The 21314-nt window shown below is 42.0% G+C and overlaps 3 protein-coding genes across 3 annotated transcripts in view; 2 read left to right on the top strand and 1 right to left on the bottom strand.

The window, feature by feature from the left end:
• Positions 1-469: 469 nt before the first annotated feature.
• CFAP96 (cilia and flagella associated protein 96) lies at positions 470-5553 on the bottom strand. The gene is made up of 6 exons (XM_065736116.1): positions 5457-5553; positions 4383-4602; positions 3588-3725; positions 3426-3501; positions 2241-2417; positions 470-646 (listed from the first exon to the last, which is right to left on the bottom strand). The coding sequence occupies exons 1-6, from the start codon at positions 5551-5553 to the stop codon at positions 470-472; spliced, it is 885 nt and encodes a 294-aa protein (XP_065592188.1).
• Positions 5554-9213: 3660 nt separating this feature from the next.
• LOC136048465 (radial spoke head protein 6 homolog A-like) lies at positions 9214-18463 on the top strand. Its single transcript, XM_065736114.1, has 7 exons — positions 9214-9360; positions 9523-9872; positions 10333-10561; positions 12075-12827; positions 13930-14065; positions 14799-14916; positions 18228-18463. The coding sequence occupies exons 1-7, from the start codon at positions 9214-9216 to the stop codon at positions 18457-18459; spliced, it is 1965 nt and encodes a 654-aa protein (XP_065592186.1). The 3' UTR covers positions 18460-18463.
• A 509-nt stretch (positions 18464-18972) lies between these two features.
• CENPE (centromere protein E) overlaps positions 18973-21314 on the top strand; it is a 35355-nt gene continuing 33013 nt past the window's right edge. Inside the window, exons 1-4 of the mRNA XM_065736932.1 lie at positions 18973-19028; positions 19191-19282; positions 20545-20634; positions 20713-20831. Coding sequence (XP_065593004.1) covers positions 18973-19028; positions 19191-19282; positions 20545-20634; positions 20713-20831 — 357 coding nt within the window. The remainder of the gene's footprint in view (positions 19029-19190; positions 19283-20544; positions 20635-20712; positions 20832-21314) is intronic.

The following is a 21314-nucleotide window of genomic DNA, read 5'->3' as shown; positions in this document are numbered from 1 at the left end:
TGTACAAAAAAGATACTTCCCATTCAATCAATTAAACTTGTAAATGTAACTTGTAAAATGTAACTTCTGTTTTGGCCTTGTCAATACAAATTGAAACTTTGAATGATTCCTGGAGCCAATTTTATTCCATAAACATAGAGGAAAACAAAACTAAATTTAATTTTTTTTTAACAGGTGCGTTCCTGATCTTTTTTTTTTTACATTTATTAAACCACAAAATATACTTGAAAATATTTTTATTCAACGGTAATTACATCGCTGGATTTTGAAGGTATTTAGGATATATACAGCCTTTTACAGTAACCCAAATTTACAGAACAGTAGAAATAAATTTTGAAAGTTTTCATACACACTTCTTATCCTTTTGACAGTAATTAATTCTAAATTAACTGAATAATTGAGAGAAAGGAAGCAGTTGTGCAGAAGAATGTTGGTAGACAGCACACATGAAACATGAACTTAATATGGCTTACCTCATGACATTTAAAGTTATTATACTTGTAACAGGTCTGCTTTTTGGTCCGGGAGGAGGATGAAAAACCTTTCGTTCTCTACTGGATAGGACAGATGTGGGTTTTTGTATTATATAAGGGTCAGCAGAATGGCTTGGATAAGGATCAAATGTGCCTCCTTTCATGCCTCCTGACTGAAAAAATAAATAAGTAACCTTTCAAAGTGCCAATCTACATATAATTGGATTTTATTACATGTTTTTTCATGCAAAAGCAGACAAGAATACTGAATAGCAAACTCCATTATATTCCAGTTAAAAAAAAAAAACAATGTTACTTAAACTTGTATTGGAAATTTTAGGGAAAATTTAGTGATTAATTAGATGAATTCATGGTTTAAAATGTTCTTTGTAAGTCTGGATTTTGAGCAAAGGATTTTAAAAACATGACAAAAAGCATAACCATAACTCGCTAAAGTGACCTATGCTGTGGTAAAAAAAAAAGAATTCCTATGTCACTATTAGTTCACTTGTGAGCCTCCATATCCAGTGTAGGTGTAGCAATTGCATTTGTATAGTAAAGAGGGAGTTTATGCATTACTTTGTAAAGTACACCATTTATATATTGAATGGCAACATGCAGTGTCAAGAGCCAGGAACAAGTTCACCAGCATCATCAGTGAGATAATGTGCTGGCTTTTCAGAACATATTGCCATCCTGAAGGATCTCATCTGTGAGGATGGACACCCAGCATAATTCTTTATGTGCGGGCATTCTTGCAGTCTTTCTGAACAGTTACATTTTCACTGCTATAATCTTGTCAGATGAATCAGTATCAGTCAAATAAGTCAAGGGTGAAGGACAGAATAATCATAAAATCAGCAGAATATCATATTAAGTGGCTGACAATGGCACACCAAAATGAAGAAAAGTGGCAAATTAAAGGGTGTTACTATACTAGGTATTTGGAGTCATCTGAGAGAGTGAAATGTATGCATCAATATTTGATGACCATTTCAACCTAAAAATAAGATTCAGCCTAAGGTGAATGGTATTAACTTAGCATTTAATCTCAGAAAAAAAAAATACATTAAAAAGGAATGTTTTATGGAACACAAAAATACCCATTTGGATTTTAATAAGTAATACAGTTCACTTGTTTCAGTTGCTCTATGTTTCTTGACATTAATACCAAGCCTCATTTCTTAGGTCCCCTGGGTTCCTCCCCCATCTTTTCATTCCCATCCACCTCCTCCCCTTTTCCTAAATACTGAAGAATCAGTAATCAGAATCAGAAATTCTAAAGCTGACTCCACATTTGTGTCTGCTACTAGCTCCCAAGTTAACTCCTACAGCCTTTCTCACATTTTTTGCTCCTTCCAGCTCTCTATTCCCATGACACCTCAAAGAATTTTTAGATATCTGTACAGGTTCAAATATGCTATGAGAGACTGACAGACAATCCAAAATAGAAAAGCATTCTGTTTTGCTAATCCTTTCTTACTCTCATTTACGGTAAGACAGTCATTCCACTTCGTGCATTTATCATTGCCTATCCAGCCAATTAACTGAATGTTAACAGCACTATGCAGATTTTAAAGACTTTTTAGGTTATTTGAAACTGGTTATCAGGGAGCATTGGCTCAAGGTAAAAGGTAAAATCTCTCTTGTATTTTTAACAGTGAATAGCAAACATTGCTTTCTAACTTACGTACTGTAAGAAAAGCTTTTAGCCCAAAATATCTGCATATTTATCCATTGTTTCCAGTAGCTTTAAGATAAACTAACCTTTTTAGCAGGTGAACTTGGTTTGAAAGGTTGTACAATTCGCTTCTCTGGAGGTGGTTTCACAGGTGGCAAAGGTTTGTCATTAAAATAGGGATTAATATCAAAATACTCCAGGGGGTACATATTTGTCTTGAAAGGCCCTCCTTTAACCAAACGTTTGTGTTCCTCACGTGCTTTCTGTAAAATAAATTAATTCAAATGAAGAATCTTGAGCTTTGCAACTGTATTTCATTCTTCTAACCAAAATATTGAAAACATTTAAATTCATTCTTGAAAAATGTTCCCTCTGTCTTTGTTCATTTGATCAAGGCTTTGAAATAGCCACTGTGTATAATGGAACACACACAGACACTGACCAGGAAGCATAATTGTTACAGTAGTATGGTAGGAAAATGTAATTTGTCACTGTCCATCTAAGATGTGCCTAACTGTATTGTATACCTGTATCTTGGGCATACTTGTGTACCTTCATACTTGAAAATTCTGCTGGCATGCATCCCAGCAGCATACAAATTCACAGTTCGGAGCACTCACCTCTACATTTCCCAGCTTTTCTAAGTTGAATTTCTCTATTAATTGGCTCTTTGTACCATGGGAGGTGTTGACTATTCTTCCTAGATTCCATTTTAAAATAATACAGGTTTGACTCTGCATTTTCTAATCTTATTCTTACTATAGACCAATTTAGTAATTTCTCACATGTAATAAAAATGTATAAGAAAACTAAGTTCAGTGCAAGGAAAGATAGGAGCTTCCTTAGTTTTGTGAGCTTACATGATAAAAATGAACAGTTTTTTGTTTCAGTTTGTGTGGATATTTTGGTAAGGCATCTAGCACATTAGTCTCATTTCTGACAACGCAGAAGAATTCTTATTGTTCTTTGCTGTTTGCATTGTTTGGTAATTACTGCAGTTGTTGCTTAAGGGCTCCACAAAAAAAAAAAATTAAGGCCAAATTTTGATTGCTGGAACTTGTATGGGATACTTTTGGTTGTCTTGAAAAAATAAAAAACAATAAGTAAATCTTTGTTTTTATGATATAACGATTAATTTGTTTTCCTCCCTCCACCTTACAAATGAGTATTGTTATTTTGAGCTGAAGAAAACACTGCAGTGAACAAAAAGTCTGTGTAAATTCTAACAAATAATATGACTAATACATAGTAAAGATTTTATCTTTTTTTACCCTTGCAATTATTTTTTCTAATTCATAGCCATCTGCTTCATGTGGATATTGTTCACCTATGGTAAGATTTGCATAACTGTAAAAAGAAAATAGATTAGTTAGATGCTCAAAACTCAAAAAATATGTAATAAAAGACTGAAAGAAGTGATGTTGTGAAGTTACCCATATCCAGTTCCTTTTTTTCCTGGACTAGTATAAAAATTCTTTCCAGGAGGAACGTATCTTTCTCTGGCTTTCAGTTGTGCACTGAAGTATGCAATTGGACCTCCTATGGTTCCGTAATAGCTGCCCAGTCCACATCTAAAAACAGCAAATGAACACATTAATTGGTTCTTTGCAAATATTTCAAGCTTTCCGTATTTACTGTGGTAAAACGTTAGTATGCAGAAAAGCCAAACAAGTATCATCTCAAGAGGTAAAAAGCAATCCATACCAGATCCACTGTTACAGACACAAAAGAAACAAGATGGAAGTGAAGTGCTAAGGAATCTTATTATAAATAGGCTTAACAGAGGTTGTTTCAATTTTGTACCAGTAAGGTGAAGTAATATAAGCACAGACTGATTCACAGTTATACAGAGGAATAGGCTAAATAAACTTGCTTGATGGCAAAAGGCCAGTCTCTATCACTAGTTTACAGAGAGAAGTAATGTACTCTTGCTATACATTGAAGCAGCAGGTAATGCAATATACTGGTCTGAAAGATTTTTTTTCTCAGGTATGGCTGGAAGTTGTAAAGATTAGTTATCATTCTGCCTTGTCACCAAAGGAAAGTAAATGGAGTAAAAAGATGGAGTAAAAGGAAAGTAAATCTCTACATTTCAGTACTGAAATCACATCATGTAAAACAACAATACTGTACTCCTGTTACAGATTTTATAAGAAATCATCTGAGGAAACTATGTTTAGTGTACAGAACAAAAGAAGGTCAATTTAAAATAGCTTCACAAGACTTACGGCAGTTTATGTCCATTACTGGGAATGAAAGCTTTGCCCAAATTTTTCTTTGATTCTGCCAATCTGTGACGTCGCCTTAGTTGCACAGGGTTTGAGTAGGCTTCACCCTCGAAAATCCTCTTAAACTGAGGGTCAAAATAACCTGCCTGAAGAGCTGACAATGATTTGCTCCCCTCAGATAGCATCTGTTTGTTCTTGCTTGCAGTTTCATTAAAATGGCCTTTAAAAAAGTAAGAATGGTAAAAAAAAAAAACATTCAAAGTTAGTGCTTCTCGTAGACTGCATTAAAAACTAAGATCTGGATCTGAATGGCTGGGTGGCACAAAGAATGTCCTGCAGAGCATTTCACTTGTATATCAAACGTATAATGTATGATTTATATAACGTACACTGTGTGTAAAAGACAACACTAAGAGAAGGCATTCACAGCACAGTTTTTGTTTTCCAATCCCTGTATTTGCTTTAGAGGAAATGGAGAGCAATAAGTTACTCCACACTACAATTCAGAGCTAAAGCTGATGCCTATTTATATAGTATGAATAATGCATCAGGGAGTATCAGTCTCTCTTTCCAATTACAGACCACGTTGACCAGCTTCAATGTCCCCCACTGGGTTTTGAGTCCCCAGCAGCTTAGTGTGGTAGAAGCAATAAGCTAGTGAGTCAGCCAGGGTTCTGTCAGGCACACTTGCCACTGACAGAACATCACAGCAAACACACCCGTACGGAGAGGATTTGTTTGCGTTTTTCACTTCCAAATAACTACTGAGGGTCAATTCTGCCATCTTACTGACTGCAACAATTTACTTCTGCGTTCTTTCAGCAGGCTTTTTCTTTCTGAGAATTACACTGTCATTATTTTTAATATAGTGCTTTTTTTTCCTATTCTGGTTTCACTCCTTCACTCCTGTGCATGAGATTGCCCAGAAAAAAAAAAAGAAAAGGAGAATGTTTTCAAAAAAAAAAAAAAAAGCAGGACATAAATAACAGAATTATTTTACACAAGCCCAGGAAAAAGGTGGATACTAAAAGGAGTCTGTATTGTTACATGGTGATTAAAATTAAACACACTTACGCATATAATTTGATTGATATTTATCTCCAATAGTAACATAGCTCATTTCACTGAAGAGGCCAATCCTCTCCATATCACTTTTGCCTTCTGAAGGCATGGCTGAGTGACAGTGTAACACACTAAAAGGTAGAAGTATCTTTGTGTATTCGTTCTACTGACACTCTGTAAGTAGTCAACACCTATAAACAAAGAAAAAAGTTTTAAGTAAAATGCAAGCGGTTTCAATTAAAACTATTAGCACTAACATAATCTGAGGAAACTCATCTGCCACAAGATGGACAATTTTCATGCTTAAAGGGTAAATGGACTATGTAGAATTTGGACACCGTTATACTTTATTTCTGATACAAATTCAAAACAGAAGTGGAGAAAAAATAAAAGGCATTTATAGTAGAGCTGGTGCAACTCACTGAATTAAGAGCATTAAGAGCCAGCAGTAAACATGCCAGCAGCCTCCTTCCTCAGCCTGGGGACTATCTTTAGCAGCAAAGCTCAGCCACTTTCAATTAACACTACAGAAGGAAACTGCACGGACAAGCCAGGGATAAAACACAGAAGTGGAATTTCAGAAGCCCTCTCACAGCAGCCCAACACCCGGTTATTGTGAATATTTCCAATTTCTTCTTGGTTTTATTACAAATCATTTATAGTGAAGGTTTTTTTCCCCAACGTCATCCTTGCTGAGGACTGACAGAAGGGGAAACGCCTGGACAAGAAGTCCAAGGAACAGGAGGACTTCAGCAGAGAGCAGGATGGGCAGGGGACCGATTCTCAGAGTGAAAAACAGCCGAATCGAAGATCGTCGGCCGGGGGACCAGCGGTAAGGCTCGGTACCGCCACCACGCGAGGCACGAGCACTACCCAAAGCTCAGGATACCCACGCTAAGCAAGCCCGGCACAAAGCACGCCTCCCACCGCAGCGGTAGTGCCACCGGACCGCCTGGTCCCGCTGGGTACCGAGCGGCCCTATTCGCCGGAACCGACGCCACCACGCCCAAGCCGCGGGCAGTGCCCGCCCTCTGTTGGTAGCGGTTGCCTGGGGACGGCGGGCAGTCCCCCTTCTGCCTCCGCACCCCGCAGCGACCACGCGCAGCAACCGCTGTCCCCGCCTCCTTCCTAATAACAGGATCATATTAACGCTGTTAACGGTGCGCTAAGAGGCCTTTACTGAATTTAGGTGGGATTTGCTACTGCAATTGCATGCAAAAGCAAGGGACCGGCCCAGACGGCCGCTCATAGGAACAAGCTGCACAGAAAGCATGAGCACCAGCTCCTGGGTACAGGGTGGAGTTCAATTAAACCTGCCTTGCCCCCTACGCAGAAACCACCAAGTAGTTACAGGTGCTACTTATCTGTAGTATCAGGTGGAAATATTATTCAGGGAAGACACATGCGGGCCCTGAAACTGGGTATTCCAGCTCAGTCAAAAAATGCTTGCTTAGAGTTGAACAGAGCACAGAAAGATACCTGTGTGAAATAGGAATATATAAAAAAAAGTGTTATTGAATAAGTGGCTTGAATTCATAACACAAGAGAGACCACCGATATCTGATCACAGCAAATGGAATACAAACCATTAGTATATATCCTTAGGAAAGAGAAAACATTCATAAATACTTTAGTAACATTTCAGCTAATTAACATGTACTGCTGATAGCGTTCATCTGAGTGAGATTCTGCAGCAATATTATACACATTCATTTGCTGCTTTTTCACATCAATGAGAGACGATGACATGTTGATAAAGCAGCACACTGATAAACTGTGGTACTCTGATTCTGTAGTATACTTTATAACCTATATGAACACAAAGACTAACATCGTGGCACAGTGCAGGTGGTCCAAGTATTTTATTTTATTTTTTTGCTAAAGGAAATTGAAAAACTGAAGTTTTTGTCCTCTCTTGAGCAGGTGCCTCACAGAACATCACACGTATACAGATAATTTGATACATTTTATAAAAGTGAATTAAAGTTTTTCCTCCAGATAAGAAATACAGAAGTAACGCACCAGTAATTCGCAGTGCTGCAGCGCCCTCTACAGCTATTGGGTGAGCCCTGCAGGTGCACCTGCAACGCAATAAGTGTGGCCACGTTACTTAAAAAGACCTGAAGGTCAAAAGCGAAACCTCCACACGCTGAGACCCAGTGGAATTAGTATTTTCACGACACTGCTTTACTTTCTGGAATCATAGGGACACGATGCGAGGATTCTCTTTTACCTCTTCTGTCAGTACACCTTCGTTCCAGTTTTGTTTATATCTGCTTTTCCCTGGATCTGCAAAGGCATTTTTTTTTTAAATATTCATCAGATTTTACAGTATGTAAAACAAACAAACATCTTTATACCAAATTGCAATGGTATGACATATCCCTACTAAAATGCAGCAGACTAAACAGCATTATCTACTGCATACAGTGGGGGCAAAGGAACACCATGTGTCTGTTTTTTGTAATCAAAATTAAGTTCATAAGTTCATAAGGTTGGAAAGGACCTATAAGATCATCTAGTCCAACCATCCTCCTATCACTATCTCTACCCAACTACTAAATTAAATCCTTTAGCACCTCATCTAAACGCTTCTTGAACAGCGCTAGGGATGGTGCCTCAACCACCTCCCTAGGCAGGCCATTCCAGTGCCTGACCACTCTTTCAGAAAAGAAATGCTTCCTCAGGTCTAATCTAAATCTTCCCCGGCGCAACTTGTGGCCATTCCCTCTTGTCCTGTCGTTATTTATCAGGGAGAAGAGGCCCACCCCCTCTTCACCACAACCCCCCTTCAGGAAGTGGTAGAGCGCAATAAGGTCTCCTCTGAGCCTCCTCTTCTCCAGACTGAACAATCCCAGCTCCCTCAGCCGCTCCTCATAAGACTTGTGCTCCAGACCCCTCACCAGTTTTGTTGCCCTTCTCTGAACACGCTCCAGGGCCTCAATGTCCTTCTTGTAGTGAGGGGCCCAAAACTGAACACAGTACTCGAGGTGCGGCCGTACCAGAGCTGAGTACAGGGGGATGATCACCTCCCTGCTCCTGCTGGCTACACTATTTCTAATACAGGCCAGGATGCTGTTGGCCTTCTTGGCCACCTGGGCACACTGCCGGCTCATGTTGAGCCGAGCATCAACCAACACCCCCAGGTCCTTTTCCTCTCTACATTCTTCATTCTGCCCCAAGCCTATAGCATTGCATGGGGTTATTGTGGCCAAAGTGCAGGACCCGGCACTTGGTCTTATTGAACCTCATCCCATTTTGCTCAGCCCAGCTATTCAGCCTATCCAAATCCCTCTGAAGGGCCTCCCTACCCTCAGGCAGTTTGACACATCCTCCCAACTTTGTGTCATCTGCAAACTTACTGAGGGTAAAGTTAAGCTTTGGAAGGTCTATTTTTTCACTCTCAGCCGAAGCCGTGAGAGACTCCCATACCATAAACGCGCCAGACACGGAGCGCTGAGGGTGGCAAAGAGAGTTAACTCTCTTTGTCCAGTTAACCCTCGGCGGGAAGCTCTACTGCTTCCATGGGCCTAACCTCAGAGCCGCCGCTTCACAGAGTGCAGCAAGGAAGACAAGCTTCACCCCGCCTGTCACACAGCCGTCTAGTATTAGAGCCGCCTGTGTCACACAGCCGTCTACTATTAGAGCCGCCTCTGTCACAGAGCCGTCCCACCCCTTCCGGCCGCGGCTGCCCCTAGCAACGGCTGCCCCTAGCAACAGCTGCCGCGCCACCTCACCTCGGAGGCGAGCGGGGCTGAGGAGCCTGGTCATGGCCGAGCCTAGCTGGGAACCCGAGCAGAGCCCTCAGCAGCCCCAGGAGGGCCCTGAGCAGCTGCCTTCTGAGGGCTCTGAACCCGGAGGAGAGCCTTACCGACCTCAGCTGCTAGAACCGGGAGCTGCTTCTGAGTACCAGGAGGTATGGCCTGGGTTTGATTAGCCAGGAGGGCTGGGAAAGCTTGGCCATCAGTCACGGGTACCACACCAGGACCCCTACCTTGGGACTACTGGCCAGGCTGATGCGTCAGGTCAAGCACCACATCGTTCACTGACCCCTGTTCAATATTTCTCACACCCACAGGGAACAGAAGAAGCCTCTTATGAGCAAGATGTACCAGAAATAAACTTCAGTCAGATGCACACACTAGGACAAGAATCTTATCAGGCACAGGAGGTTAGCATGTATCAGACGTACCCACTAGGAACTCGGGAACCAAGAGGCGCTTATCAGTCATACAGCAAAGACGATCACTACCAAGCTTATGAACACGAGCATGGACCTTACTTGCCACACGAACCAGGCTATGGACTATATCAGCCAGGCTACGGTCCATACGATGATCAAACACCAGATCCTGAACACCGAATGCTGGCGTTTCAGAATGCAAAAGCCTATTTGCTGAAGAGCAGCATAACATCTGGCCTGAACTTGTAAGTCTGAAAAAGGAGCAAAAGTGAAAGGGGAAGGGAGTAGAAATGAAAGAAGTGTAGGTGAAAGGGCAAAGGGATATGTTAAGAAGGGAAGGGGTAGCAGAGGGTACAGAACAGCAGAATACGTTACAAATGCAGTATCTCATCACTATGTTATACTTGTGTGTCCACCACCTTTCAGGAACAAAATTCCCAGGGGGAATTATGTAGTACAAAGGGAACTTGATTTGAATGAGACTAGGTTTAAATTCTCCTATAGCTCCTGAGTCAGGTGCGGCATAAGCAAAAAATAGAAGATTGGACAGTACAAACAGGCAAGTTTCAGGTCTAACTTCCTGCAGTTCTCCATGTCCCTTTTTCATCTAGCTATTCCAATTATTTCTCCAAATCCCCAAAAGTAATTAAGAATCTAACATAAGTGTTTTGTATAGTAGACCGATTACATCTTTATTTATGATAGGTACGATCATCTTGTTAATGTGCTAACAAAGATCCTGGATGAACAGCCCACAAATCCAGTAGACATATTTGAGAACATTAGCAAGGATGTGAAGGCAGCTCAGTTTCAGAAAAAAATGGATACTCTTCGAGATGAACATGAGGTTCTTCCATCATTTGACTCTGCAGAAATGCGCAGAAACTTGTTCCTCAAGACAGATGGAGAAGGAGATGAAGAACGAGAAGAGATGGTGAGTAGTTATTAGAAAAAAAAGTAGATACCAAATATACTGGAGAGATGGGTGGCAGGATGGCAGGAAGGGAAAGGAAAAAGGGAAGATGTTACGGTCTCTCTCATAGTATTGCCTCTCATGATCACATGAAATAATTGCAACTGCAGTAGCACATAACTCTTCATAGTTAAGCTGCTCCTGTGTTTAGCTGTGAAGAAAACACAGCTGGTTACTTACTTCACTGGGAATTTTGATCCTGTAGGAAGTCTAATATCCTAAGCTTTTAAAATCATAGTTTCCACTCATCATCTCTAGAACATCTACCTCTCATACGCCAGTTCAAGCTGGAATATTCCCTCCAAATCCTTTACCCAAACCTGACTTTTCTTCACCTAAAGTGACCATAAGTCTGGATTTATTCTAGACCATTTTTTAAATATTGCACACAGCTTCTACTGTAAAGTACAGAATGAAGAATTTGTGATTCTCCCAGCTTCAACTGTGGTTCCAGTCCTTCCTCCCCAACTAGAAAAAAATACATGGTTACAATAAAAAGGAAGAATTACGGAAACAAAAAAGCCACTTCATTAAAGAGGGAAATTTTCAGTAGTCAGTTGCTTACCTACTGGAGCAACTGCAGCCAAAGAAAAGTTAAGGGAATTCTTGTTAAAAAAAATAAAATAAAATAAGGAAAATTAAGATAACAAATATCGATTTTCCTATGAAGTTATCACTATATATTCAAATGAATTGCCATCATAGAATACACATCCTAACAACTGAATACATATTTCTGCATCTTTACCATAGCCTGTTACTCATTTTACAGTAACAATATATCATATGCAACGATAAAAGAAAAAAATGGAGAAAAGTGCAGTGTTCCAGAAAGGAATTTTTAGTTTTTCACACTCATGCTATCTTGCTTTGACCTAAGAGACTTGTAAGAAACTGACAAATTCCATGTGAAACCAGCACTATTTCCCCTAAATTCCCTACCCTGCATTACTGACTTCGGTAAGAGCGGGGGCCAGTATTTCATACTAGCCTTAAGAAATTCCCTGTTAAGTAATACAGGGAGCTTTATGACAAGGTATTCAAAAGAACGACAATAATTTCAAATAAATAGTGTTGACTTGGTGTCTAAATATATAAAATACATATTATTCAACACAAACGCATCTTTCACAAACACATGGAAACAGTGCTTTTGTTTCTGGCTATCAAAGCCTCTTATATAGTAGACGTGAACTAGCAATGACGACTTTTGAAGATCCTGTGAGAATTCTGACCTTCCTTATTTTGCAGTAGTTAATAGTGAGTTTGAAATTTGAGATCTTGTATTCTAAAAGCTGGAGTTATCTGTATTCTTCATTATCCTTATTGAGGCATTTTTAATTTTTCTAAATGATAGTGAAAGATGCCTGCAAATTAAGGGAGTGAAGTATGACTTTCAGTGGATGTCTTGTTCAATCTTTTAAGTAGATACTTCTATTTTTCTTCATCTCTAACTCATGATTTTGTTTATTAGGGAGAGACTCCTCTTCCTAACGTGATGGAAACAGCCTTTTATTTTGAACAGGGTGGAATTGGCTTGAGCAGAGATGAGACCTATCTCATATTTCTTGCCCTTAAAAAACTTGTTAGTGCTCAGCCAATCCAGACCTGTCGCTTCTGGGGCAGAATTTTGGGCCGTGAGATGAACTATATTATAGCTGAAGTACAGTACCACGAAGGGGAAGAGGAAGAGGAAGAAGAAACAGAAGAGGAAGAAGTTATGGTTGAAGGAGAGAAAAGAATGAATGAGGTTGAAGATGAAGAGAAAGAAAAAGATGAACCACTAAAGTCTACCTATAAGCCCCCACCTGTCATTCCAAAAGAAGAAAATGGAACTGGGACTAATAAATATGTCTACTTTGTTTGTAATGAGCCAGGCAAACCCTGGGTGAAGTTGCCTCCAGTGACACCAGCACAGATTGTCTGTGCCAGGAAAATCAAGAAGTTTTTCACTGGTAGGCTCGATGCTCCTGTTGTGAGCTTCCCTCCTTTCCCTGGAAACGAGGCCAATTACCTACGTGCACAGATAGCTCGAATCTCAGCAGGAACCCATGTCAGTCCACTTGGGTATTACCGGTTTACGGAGGAAGAAGGAGATGAAGACGAGGAAGGGGGAGGAGGAAGAGGTGACTGTGAAGAAAACCCTGAATTTGAACCTCTTTCTGCATTTGAAATGGTGGAGTCTCTCTCTACATGGGTACACCACGTACCGAGTATTTTGAACCAGGTATGTGCTCACAAAGGTCACACTGACCTCAGATACCATTCACTTTGTAGTACTAGCTTCTCATCTTCTGGAGCTGCTTTCATTCATTCTGAATATAAGGACAATTGGGTATAAAAGCTCGTGTCACGTAATGGTGTTTCTTGTGCCTTCTGTGTTCTCTAAGGGTTGAGCTGAAATATACAGGTCTGAACAAGACAGATGGAGATAGGCATGAATTTGCACACAGAATTCGCAAGCCTTTTTGGACTTGAGCTCAGGTGTGGAGGAAAGGATGTTTCATGTACCTTCACACTCTGTGCCCGGCAAAGAAGATGGCTAACGCCAGTATGGCTGTAATCAGCAGAAGCCAGCAGCAAGTTATTACCCCTTCACAAGATGAAGACTGAAACAAATGCATGCTTAAGACACAAACCCAGTCACTAAGTGTAGGAATTACGTCTTTTTGCTGAAGTCCAGCATCTATCATCATCAGTGCAGATTGTTGTAGGGTGAATGACCCAAAAGAATACTATTCACAGAAAATAATGAGATGGAGGATATATTTTGCTAAGCTTATCTGGATGATAAGCAGACAGCGACTAAATAAAGAGAGGCTCACCTTTTGCAGAAGGTCAGAGCTTGCCAATAGCTCCACAGTGAAGGGATCTCCAACAAGAGACCTTCCCCAGTGGAGGTCAGCCCTTAAATGGGGTCTGGGAGAGGTGGAGCCAGATTTCACCCCTTCCAGTCACACAGGTACACTGCCTTCACCTGTGCTTCTGCAGCTGACTCAGTGCACACCTCAGGTTCAGAGGTTCAGACCACGATTCAACAGTTACCATACATTTGTTAAAATAACTGAATACAACGAAATAGCAGAAAGCTGATGACAGAGCCATGAGATTATTCTCAAATGGTAAGCAGAGATAAGGAATGAAAGAGAGCACATCAGGGATCACGATACAACAGTCTGCCTACAGTATCCCAATTGTGGAACATATATTCTTTCTTTTCTCCCCCACTCCCTCTTGAGTGGGCATGTGCCTGAACCAGTTATTTAAACTGGCAAACATTATTTTACTGATTTTTGCATATGTTTATGATTCTAACTTGTTGATTATAGGGTCGCTGTGTTTGGTTTAACCCCTTACAAAAAACTGAGGAAGAAGGTGAAGAGGAGGAGGAGAAAGATGAGGTGCCAGATGAACTACAGCAAGAAGTAGGACCTCCTCTTCTCACTCCACTCTCCGAAGATGAAGGTATTCTTCAGGGAATACAGTTTTTGATAGAAAAGTCTCTGGAAGTGTCAGCATTTAGGCAGTAAACATTCAAAGTGATAGGCTTCCGGTGCTTTGTGGAATTATGTAGTTTGCCACTGTTCTTTTACAAAATAAATCATGTGCAGAATGGTTACCGGTATTGATATTAAAACTGTAATCACTGTGTTTTCTAGTTTAATGGTCTTGCTGAGAATAAAGAGAAAAAATTTCTCAGACATGTCAGGCTACTGCAAGTTCAAGACAGCTCACATATGAAATACAGCTATTTTTCCATCACCTTTATAGACTAAAAAAGTGTGTGCACATGTAAATAAATATGCATGCATGTGCATAGATATAGAATTGAGAATTCATATTCTGTAGCATATTATTGCAGCAATCTTTGATCAGGATGAAATACATATTCAGTATGTCCATCAGCGTTAAGCAATCTTTGACAAAAGAATCTCTGACAGCAGTGTACTACTACTGCATTTCAGGAGCACGGTATTTTCTGAATGTGGCTGCTAGCATCTGTGATACCTTCCCATGCATCCAAACTACCTATCTGAAGACGGTGTTATATTTACTGCTTATGACTAAGATTGTCTAATGTAGTAACGCATCTCAACATAATCATTGCTTGAATTCTGTGGCAGTCTTGTAGCTCAGTCTTAAATGTAGTGGCTCTTAAGCCAATTTATTCACAGTGTGTGTGTTTGATTGTCTCCAGGAATTCAAAACATCCCTGCTTGGACAGCTTCAGTTTCTACAAAGCTGACCCCTCAATATGCTGTTGCAATCCTTCGGTCGAACCGATGGCCTGGAGCATGTGCCTTTGCATGTGGCATGTGAGTAGTCAGTCAACATAGTTACAACACAAATTCCACACACTCTACACATGCATATCTATTGAAGTAAGATTTGGTTTATCATAAATTTACTGACTGAATTGTAACTAATCCTGAGATTGGAAAAGGCAGCTTAGCAGTAACAGTGTGTGTTCAAGAGCGAAAATTTAGAACCGTTGTAAATGCTAGCATAAAGCTATTGAGTGTAAACATCCAGTTCATATTTAAAACATGTCCTCAACTTAAAACCCGTGTTCCAGAGTCTGCAATGCTTTTTACAGAAATGTCTTAAATCTGTGGATCTTAGTTTCATTAGTTTCCACTGTACACAGTACAGTTAACTACCAATGGGAGCTTTTAAATAGACACCAGAATTGGTGTCCAAAATAGATCTGTGTTACTAAAGTAAAGCTGGAGTCACACTACAATATGACAAAGTGTAGCACTCACTGTTTTAGCACTGGGAGATTTTTAAGTGGAAGGTATAGAATCACAGAATGATTTGGGTCGGAAGGGACCTCTAAAGATCACTCATTTCCAACTACCATGGGCAAAGATATCTTCCACTATACCAGGCGCCAAAAGCCCTATCCAGCCTGGCTTTGAACATCTCCAGGCATGAAGCAGCCACAGCCTCTCTGCACAGCTTGTTCCAGTGCCACGCCACCTCAGAGTGAAGAATTTCTTCCTTGTATCAAATCAAAATCTACCCTATTAGTTAAAAACTATTATTCCTTATTGCACTGTTACATGCCCTTGTAAAAGGTCTCTGCCCATCTTTCTTATAGGCCCCCTTTAAGTACTGAAAAGCTGCAGTTAGATCTCCCTGGAGCCTTCTCCAGGGTGAACCACCTCAGCTCCCTCAGCCTTCCTCTGCAGATGTGTTCCAGCCCTCGTCACTTTTGCGGCTGTCCTCTGGACCTGTTCTAACAGGTCAATATCTTTGTTGCGCTGGTGGGTTTCAGATCTGGATCAGTGAATTCATCAACTTATGTTAGTTAAAGAGATGGCTTCTTGTAAACATACCTGCTATAGTGAACCTACACCACAGCAACTATGCGCACAGCAGAGTAAGGAAACCTGAGAGTCAGTTTTGTATTTATAATATTTTGAGAAAACCTTTTTTTTCTAGGCCCATCTCCCTTTTCCCTTTCCCCCTTCCCCTTTCCTGGGGCGTGGGTCTGTGGGTCCCCCGCACCAATTGTCACGGTACCGGGCCGAACCTGCCCGTAAACCGGTGACAGAAATATAGATTAAGTCTGTCCCTTGGTGACTCGAGGGCATTAGAGTGCACTGTGCACCAGTGTCCACCAGTGCCTTATATTTTTGTGGTTTTGATGTGCCAGGCCATCGAATCCACACAGTCCAATACACTCTATTATTCCTTTCCCCCACCTGGCTGGGGGGCAGGGGCTATTGTGGCTGGTAGGTACCTCGCTCAGTTCTGAAGGAGTACCGTTCAGACAGGAGGGTGTCTCGCTCAAACTGGAGGGTGTCTCTTTCAGGTTGGAGGGCGCCTCTCTTGGTCTGGAGGGCTTCTTGTTGAGACTGGAGGGTGTCTTTCTCAGTCTGGAGGGCATCTCTCTCGGTCTGGAGGGCGTCCACGCTGGATTGGAGAGCTTCTTGTTGAGTCTGGAGGGTGTCTCTCTCAGTCTGGAGGGCGTCTCTCAGTCTGGAGGGTGTTTTTCTCGGTCTGGAGGGCGTCTCGCTCGGATTGGAGGGCGTCTCGATTGGACTGGAGAGTCTGATTGTCAGCTAAAAGACTCTCTTTCTGGATCAGGAGACTATCCCTTTCAGCTCGGAGACTCTCTCGCTCTATTTCAAAAACTCTATGCCTCTCTGGGATAGTATTGAATAAGGCCCGGTAAGCATAAGCCAGACCCCAAATAATTTAGGCCTCCTCAGATCTGTTTGAGCCACAACATCCCTGTCTCAAATATCTGCTTAAGTTCTCAGGATCTTGCAGGTGTTCAGGAGAAAAGTTCCATGACACCGGTGACGCCCGTTTCTCTAAAGTCTCTCCTAAGTCCCTCCAAACTCCCTGCCAGTCAGTATTCTCTGGCTCTGGGGAGGGTTTTCTCAAAATATTATAAATACAAATACTGAGTAAAAGTACATTCAGGGAGACTGATACCACAGTCATAACAAGCATTGGATGGGCATTCAGAAAACGCATAATGAATTCAAAGGAGAGGCCAGGAGTCAGTTTAAAAATCACAAGTTCCATAGAGTTAGCAACTTCATTTGGAGTTACTCCCTTCGGAACTGAATGCCACATCATATACAAAAGCCAGGAAGGTATGTCCATCAGTGGTTTTAGTTTATCATATAGAGACCAAGCTCCGTGGATCAGACTGGCAAACTTAATTAAGTCCCAGTACGTTCTGAGCATTACAAGGGAAAAACCGATGAAATGCAGTCCCTTTAAGACCAGTTTAAAAAGAGAAAGCATTTTTTTCCTTTTTTTTTCTTTACTAAAACTAGCTGGCAGTACCCAAAAAGTTTACAAATATCCCGGGACAACTGGCAGTACGCCCAGACTTCAAGGTCGTGTTTTGCCGTACAGCACCTGCAGTACAGATAAGCTTCCTAACGAAGCTTTCTCTGAGAGCAAAGAGAGATTCGTTCTAAAAGTATGTCTCTGCTCGGCTAAGGCAGCTGTTTTTGCCCCACGTTGGGCGCCAAAAATGTCACCGGTTTACGGGCAGGTTCGGCCCGGTTCCGTGACAATTGGTGCGGGGGACCCACAGACCCACGCCCCAGGAAAGGGGAAGGGGGAAAGGGAAAAGGGAGATGGGCCTAGAAACAAAACAGCGGCAACGATCTGAGGAGGAAAGCTAATTTACTAAATAAGATATCGGAAAGCAAAATAACACAATATAATACAATGTAATTGGAATTAAAGCTAATAAATCAAATAAAATGAGCAAGAGAGAGTGTCCCATAAACCGAAGGCCTTACGCTAACGCTGAAGGCGGACGGCAGCGAGCAGCCACTGCTGAGTCGATCCCAAAGGAAAGAGAGCGTCCCGTGATCGCAGACAGTTTTTATCTTTCCCTCTGAGCGTAAACACGTTAAGAACGCAAAGCATCGCAAAGTGCTCTGGGGAATGGAGTTCTTCTCTTCTGAGACAGGTATACCTGGAACTATCGATGATCCACGGAGCTGGAGCATTAACTCTTTAACTCTAAATGCACTACATGATGTTATCATGTGGAATACCAGTACCAAAAATCATAAAACCATGACAGTTATTGCCACTGATATTTTGCTGCGGGGATATTGTGTGACCTTTCACTTATTTTCCTCAGGAAATTCGGCAATATCTACTTTGGCTGGGGGCACAAATACAGTCTGGGAAACCACACACCTGCACTTCCTTCACCCGTGCAGCCCGAGTACCCTGATGGGCCGGAGATCTCGGAGGCCACAGACCCCACGGTGGAAGAGGAGCTGGCTTTCAAGGCTGCACAGGAACAAAAAGCCCAAGAAAGCATGGAAGAAGAGGAAGAATTTGAGGATGAGGATGATGACGATGACTGAAATATAGGGGGAAAAAACACTTTACAATTTTAAACACCAGTTTGCTAGGAAGATGATAAAAATACAGGGAAACAATTGTTTTAAAAGTTTAAACGTTCGCTTAATAGTTTATTAGTTTAATAAAGCAATTGCTGTTAAATGGGAATGGAACGTGTTTTCTCCTCGATTTCTGCCCACTCCTCACCGCCGCCTCTTCGCCCACAGAAGGGCGCCCAGCCCACGGGTGCTCCCAAGCCTCGGCCAGCACCATCGCTGCCACGGGGAGGCCCAAGAGTCGCCCCGCTTTCCTTCTTCCCCCCCTCCCCCCGGCAGTTGTTGCCGAGTGGTCCGCTCCGGCGAGGCGCCTGCGCAGCGCCGGCCAATAGGAAGCGGCCGCGGGAGCAGTTCAAACTCGGGCAGCGGTTGGGGCTGCGCCTTGCTGGCTCTGCGGGGTGAAGGCCCCGGGGAGAGTGCGGCTCTCTGACGGAGCGGTGCGTGCCCGTGAGCGCAGCCTTGAACCCGGCGGCCGCGGGGATGGTGGACGAGGGGGCCGTCACGGTGTGCGTTCGCGTACGGCCGCTCATCGCCAGGTGAGCGCTTGCCACGGCGGGAGCGGGTCCGCGGAGTTCCGCAGAGGGGGAGGATGGAGCTGGCATCGCGCGCGGCCCCGGGGGTGGAACGGTTTGGGGGCCTGGCGGGAGTGTCTTGCTGCGGTGTCACCTGTGCGGTTAATGAGGCGTCCTTTACTTTAGGGAAAGTGCTCTAGAAGACAAAGCCTCGCTCTACTGGAAGAGCGAGGGCAATACTGTTTCGGAAGTGAATGGCACAAAAGTCTTCAGCTATGGTAAGAAAGTGGAAGTGATTGTTATCCGAAATCTGGGGAGAATCGCAGAAGACTCTCTAACTTCTACGTGGTTCGAAAGCAGCATTCCTTTATCTTTCTCCATGCACATCAGGTGAACTCGGGCAATTTCTGTTGCTTGTTAGGATGCAGTGAACAACTTGCTATCTTAGTGCATTGTAACCCAAAACCACGTATGAGAAATCCGAGAGAAAAGGCCTTGCACCTGGTGGGTGTGAAGATAAAAGTAGCCTGTTATGTCTCCAGTGCTTCTCGTGAAGCAGAATCACTGAGAGAAACAAGGCTGTTTATGCACCAAGTGGAGTTGAAACAGAAAGTTTTAGAACTAGATTCCTTTTGCTACCAAAGCATTAATCAGCATGTTAATGTCGTTCCCTGAACAATTATACCGATCTCTATTGCTAAAGCAACTTGCATCAGTTAACTTCAGAGCTTGCGTCGGCCTCCGTTACTGTCTGAGTGGAATGTATGCTAACAGCAGTTGCCTCAGCTTTTGCAGCATTGTACTACTCCTCCTACCCCCAACCTCACATTTATGAAAGTGTACCACTGAGGCACACAGAATTTTGTTACAGACTGGTCCAGGAGTGTGCTTTTAAAGCCAATTCCTGATCTTGCTTTTTGAGTTCTGGCCCAAGCTTGCCAAAGCAACTGTTTTGGGAGGACGTGAGCTGAATTCCTTTTGTATGACAGTAAACAGGAAGATGCGCTTGGTAGCGTCCTGGCATTCCAGTCACAGACAGCCCAGGACATGGGGGGCAATGCAGCCATTAGAGCCTCAGAAATGCTTCACTTCTAGTGTTTTTCAACTGATTCACTGCACTTGTTAGGATGTATGTAGCCAACAAAGATTTTTCCCAAGCTGGGGGTTCAACAGGCATTCCCTGTGTTAGAGATCTTGTAGCCTGTCCTGTCAGGCTTTATGATCCGGATGGATAAACTAGCCTTAACAGTAGTTAGGATTAAATTGAGTGACTGTTTAGCTGTCATTCTTAGTTTCTTTGACTTCTCTGCTGTCTGTTCACCCTGCCTCTCTTGGTTCTTACTTTAATCTTCTTTTCTTTTTTAAAAGTCTATCACAGCAGTATCGCAACTCCATTTGATGTTTGAATTACCTATAAAAAGCTAATGATGTCTGTGACACTGGATTTGAAGTCAGCATTCCTGAATAAGATGACAGCTTGTTTTTTACTTGCAATGAATTGCACTAACGTGCTTTATTTTCTGATTTTTTTCTTTATAAGATCGTGTCTTTCATTCTGATGACAACACTCAACAATTATATGAAGGTGTAGCTGTACCAATTATACAATCAGCTGTGCAAGGTTACAATGGTAAGTCTTAAAATTGCGCTCAACTCCTGTTTGTAATGTAACCTCTAAATAATAAAAAAAATGTAACCATCTTCCTAGGCACGATCTTTGCCTATGGACAGACGGCCTCAGGGAAGACATACACAATGATGGGGAACAAAGATTCTGTGGGCATTATTCCTAAGGCAATTCAACATGTCTTCAAAATTATTTGCGAGGTGAGTGTCTCTGTGAAACTGAAGTAACTGAAAGGGTTAGCAGTGTGTCTGAATGTTAGAAATGAGTTTTAGTATTAAGAAACTTATGAAGCAAACAAACTATATTTGGGCTCTGTGTTGCAGTTACTTTGCTAAGTTTGTAGAGATGTGATTAGTTAAAAATAACAGCTTAAATTAACAATATAAAGAACTTGGGTTTTTTTTAACTATGAAGAATTTATTTACTGTGGGTGTTTGAAAGAATCAGAGACAAATCAGCAAATTCTAGTAGTTCTCACTGTCTGTGAATTTTGGTATAACGTGGTCTGCAACCGCACTGGAAAGGGGACTGTGCCATATAAATACAAGATGCTGAAGCTCTCTGTTCTGGGGAATGGAACAGCAGGCTGATAAGAGAATATCAGACACAGTATAGCAAGGAGCTAATTTGGTATTCTGAAGCTGACGCTTAAGTTTTCTTGTTAATTGGAGTCCACTAGAGAT

The sequence above is a fragment of the Cyrtonyx montezumae genome, unplaced genomic scaffold (assembly GCF_038088225.1).
Source record: "Cyrtonyx montezumae isolate F1298 unplaced genomic scaffold, pur_monq_1.0 scaffold_2, whole genome shotgun sequence".
NCBI lineage: Eukaryota > Metazoa > Chordata > Aves > Galliformes > Odontophoridae > Cyrtonyx > Cyrtonyx montezumae.
This window is presented reverse-complemented; position numbering and strand designations above follow the sequence as displayed.

What these genes read in the sequence shown, in the direction of transcription:
- LOC136048465 (XM_065736114.1), top strand. Translation starts at nt 9,214, where the DNA reads ATGGCCGAGCCTAGCTGGGAACCCGAGCAGAGCCCTCAGCAGCCCCAG. An exon ending in CTGCTTCTGAGTACCAGGAG is followed by an intron (nt 9,361 to 9,522) that starts GTATGGCCTGGG and finishes TCACACCCACAG; the next exon opens with GGAACAGAAGAAGCCTCTTA. An exon ending in TGTGCCTTTGCATGTGGCAT is followed by an intron (nt 14,917 to 18,227) that starts GTGAGTAGTCAG and finishes TATTTTCCTCAG; the next exon opens with GAAATTCGGCAATATCTACT.
- CFAP96 (XM_065736116.1), bottom strand. Translation starts at nt 5,553, where the DNA reads ATGCCTTCAGAAGGCAAAAGTGATATGGAGAGGATTGGCCTCTTCAGT. An exon ending in AGTAATGGACATAAACTGCC is followed by an intron (nt 3,726 to 4,382) that starts GTAAGTCTTGTG and finishes TGCTGTTTTTAG; the next exon opens with ATGTGGACTGGGCAGCTATT. An exon ending in TAGAAAAAATAATTGCAAGG is followed by an intron (nt 2,418 to 3,425) that starts GTAAAAAAAGAT and finishes TTTATTTTACAG; the next exon opens with AAAGCACGTGAGGAACACAA.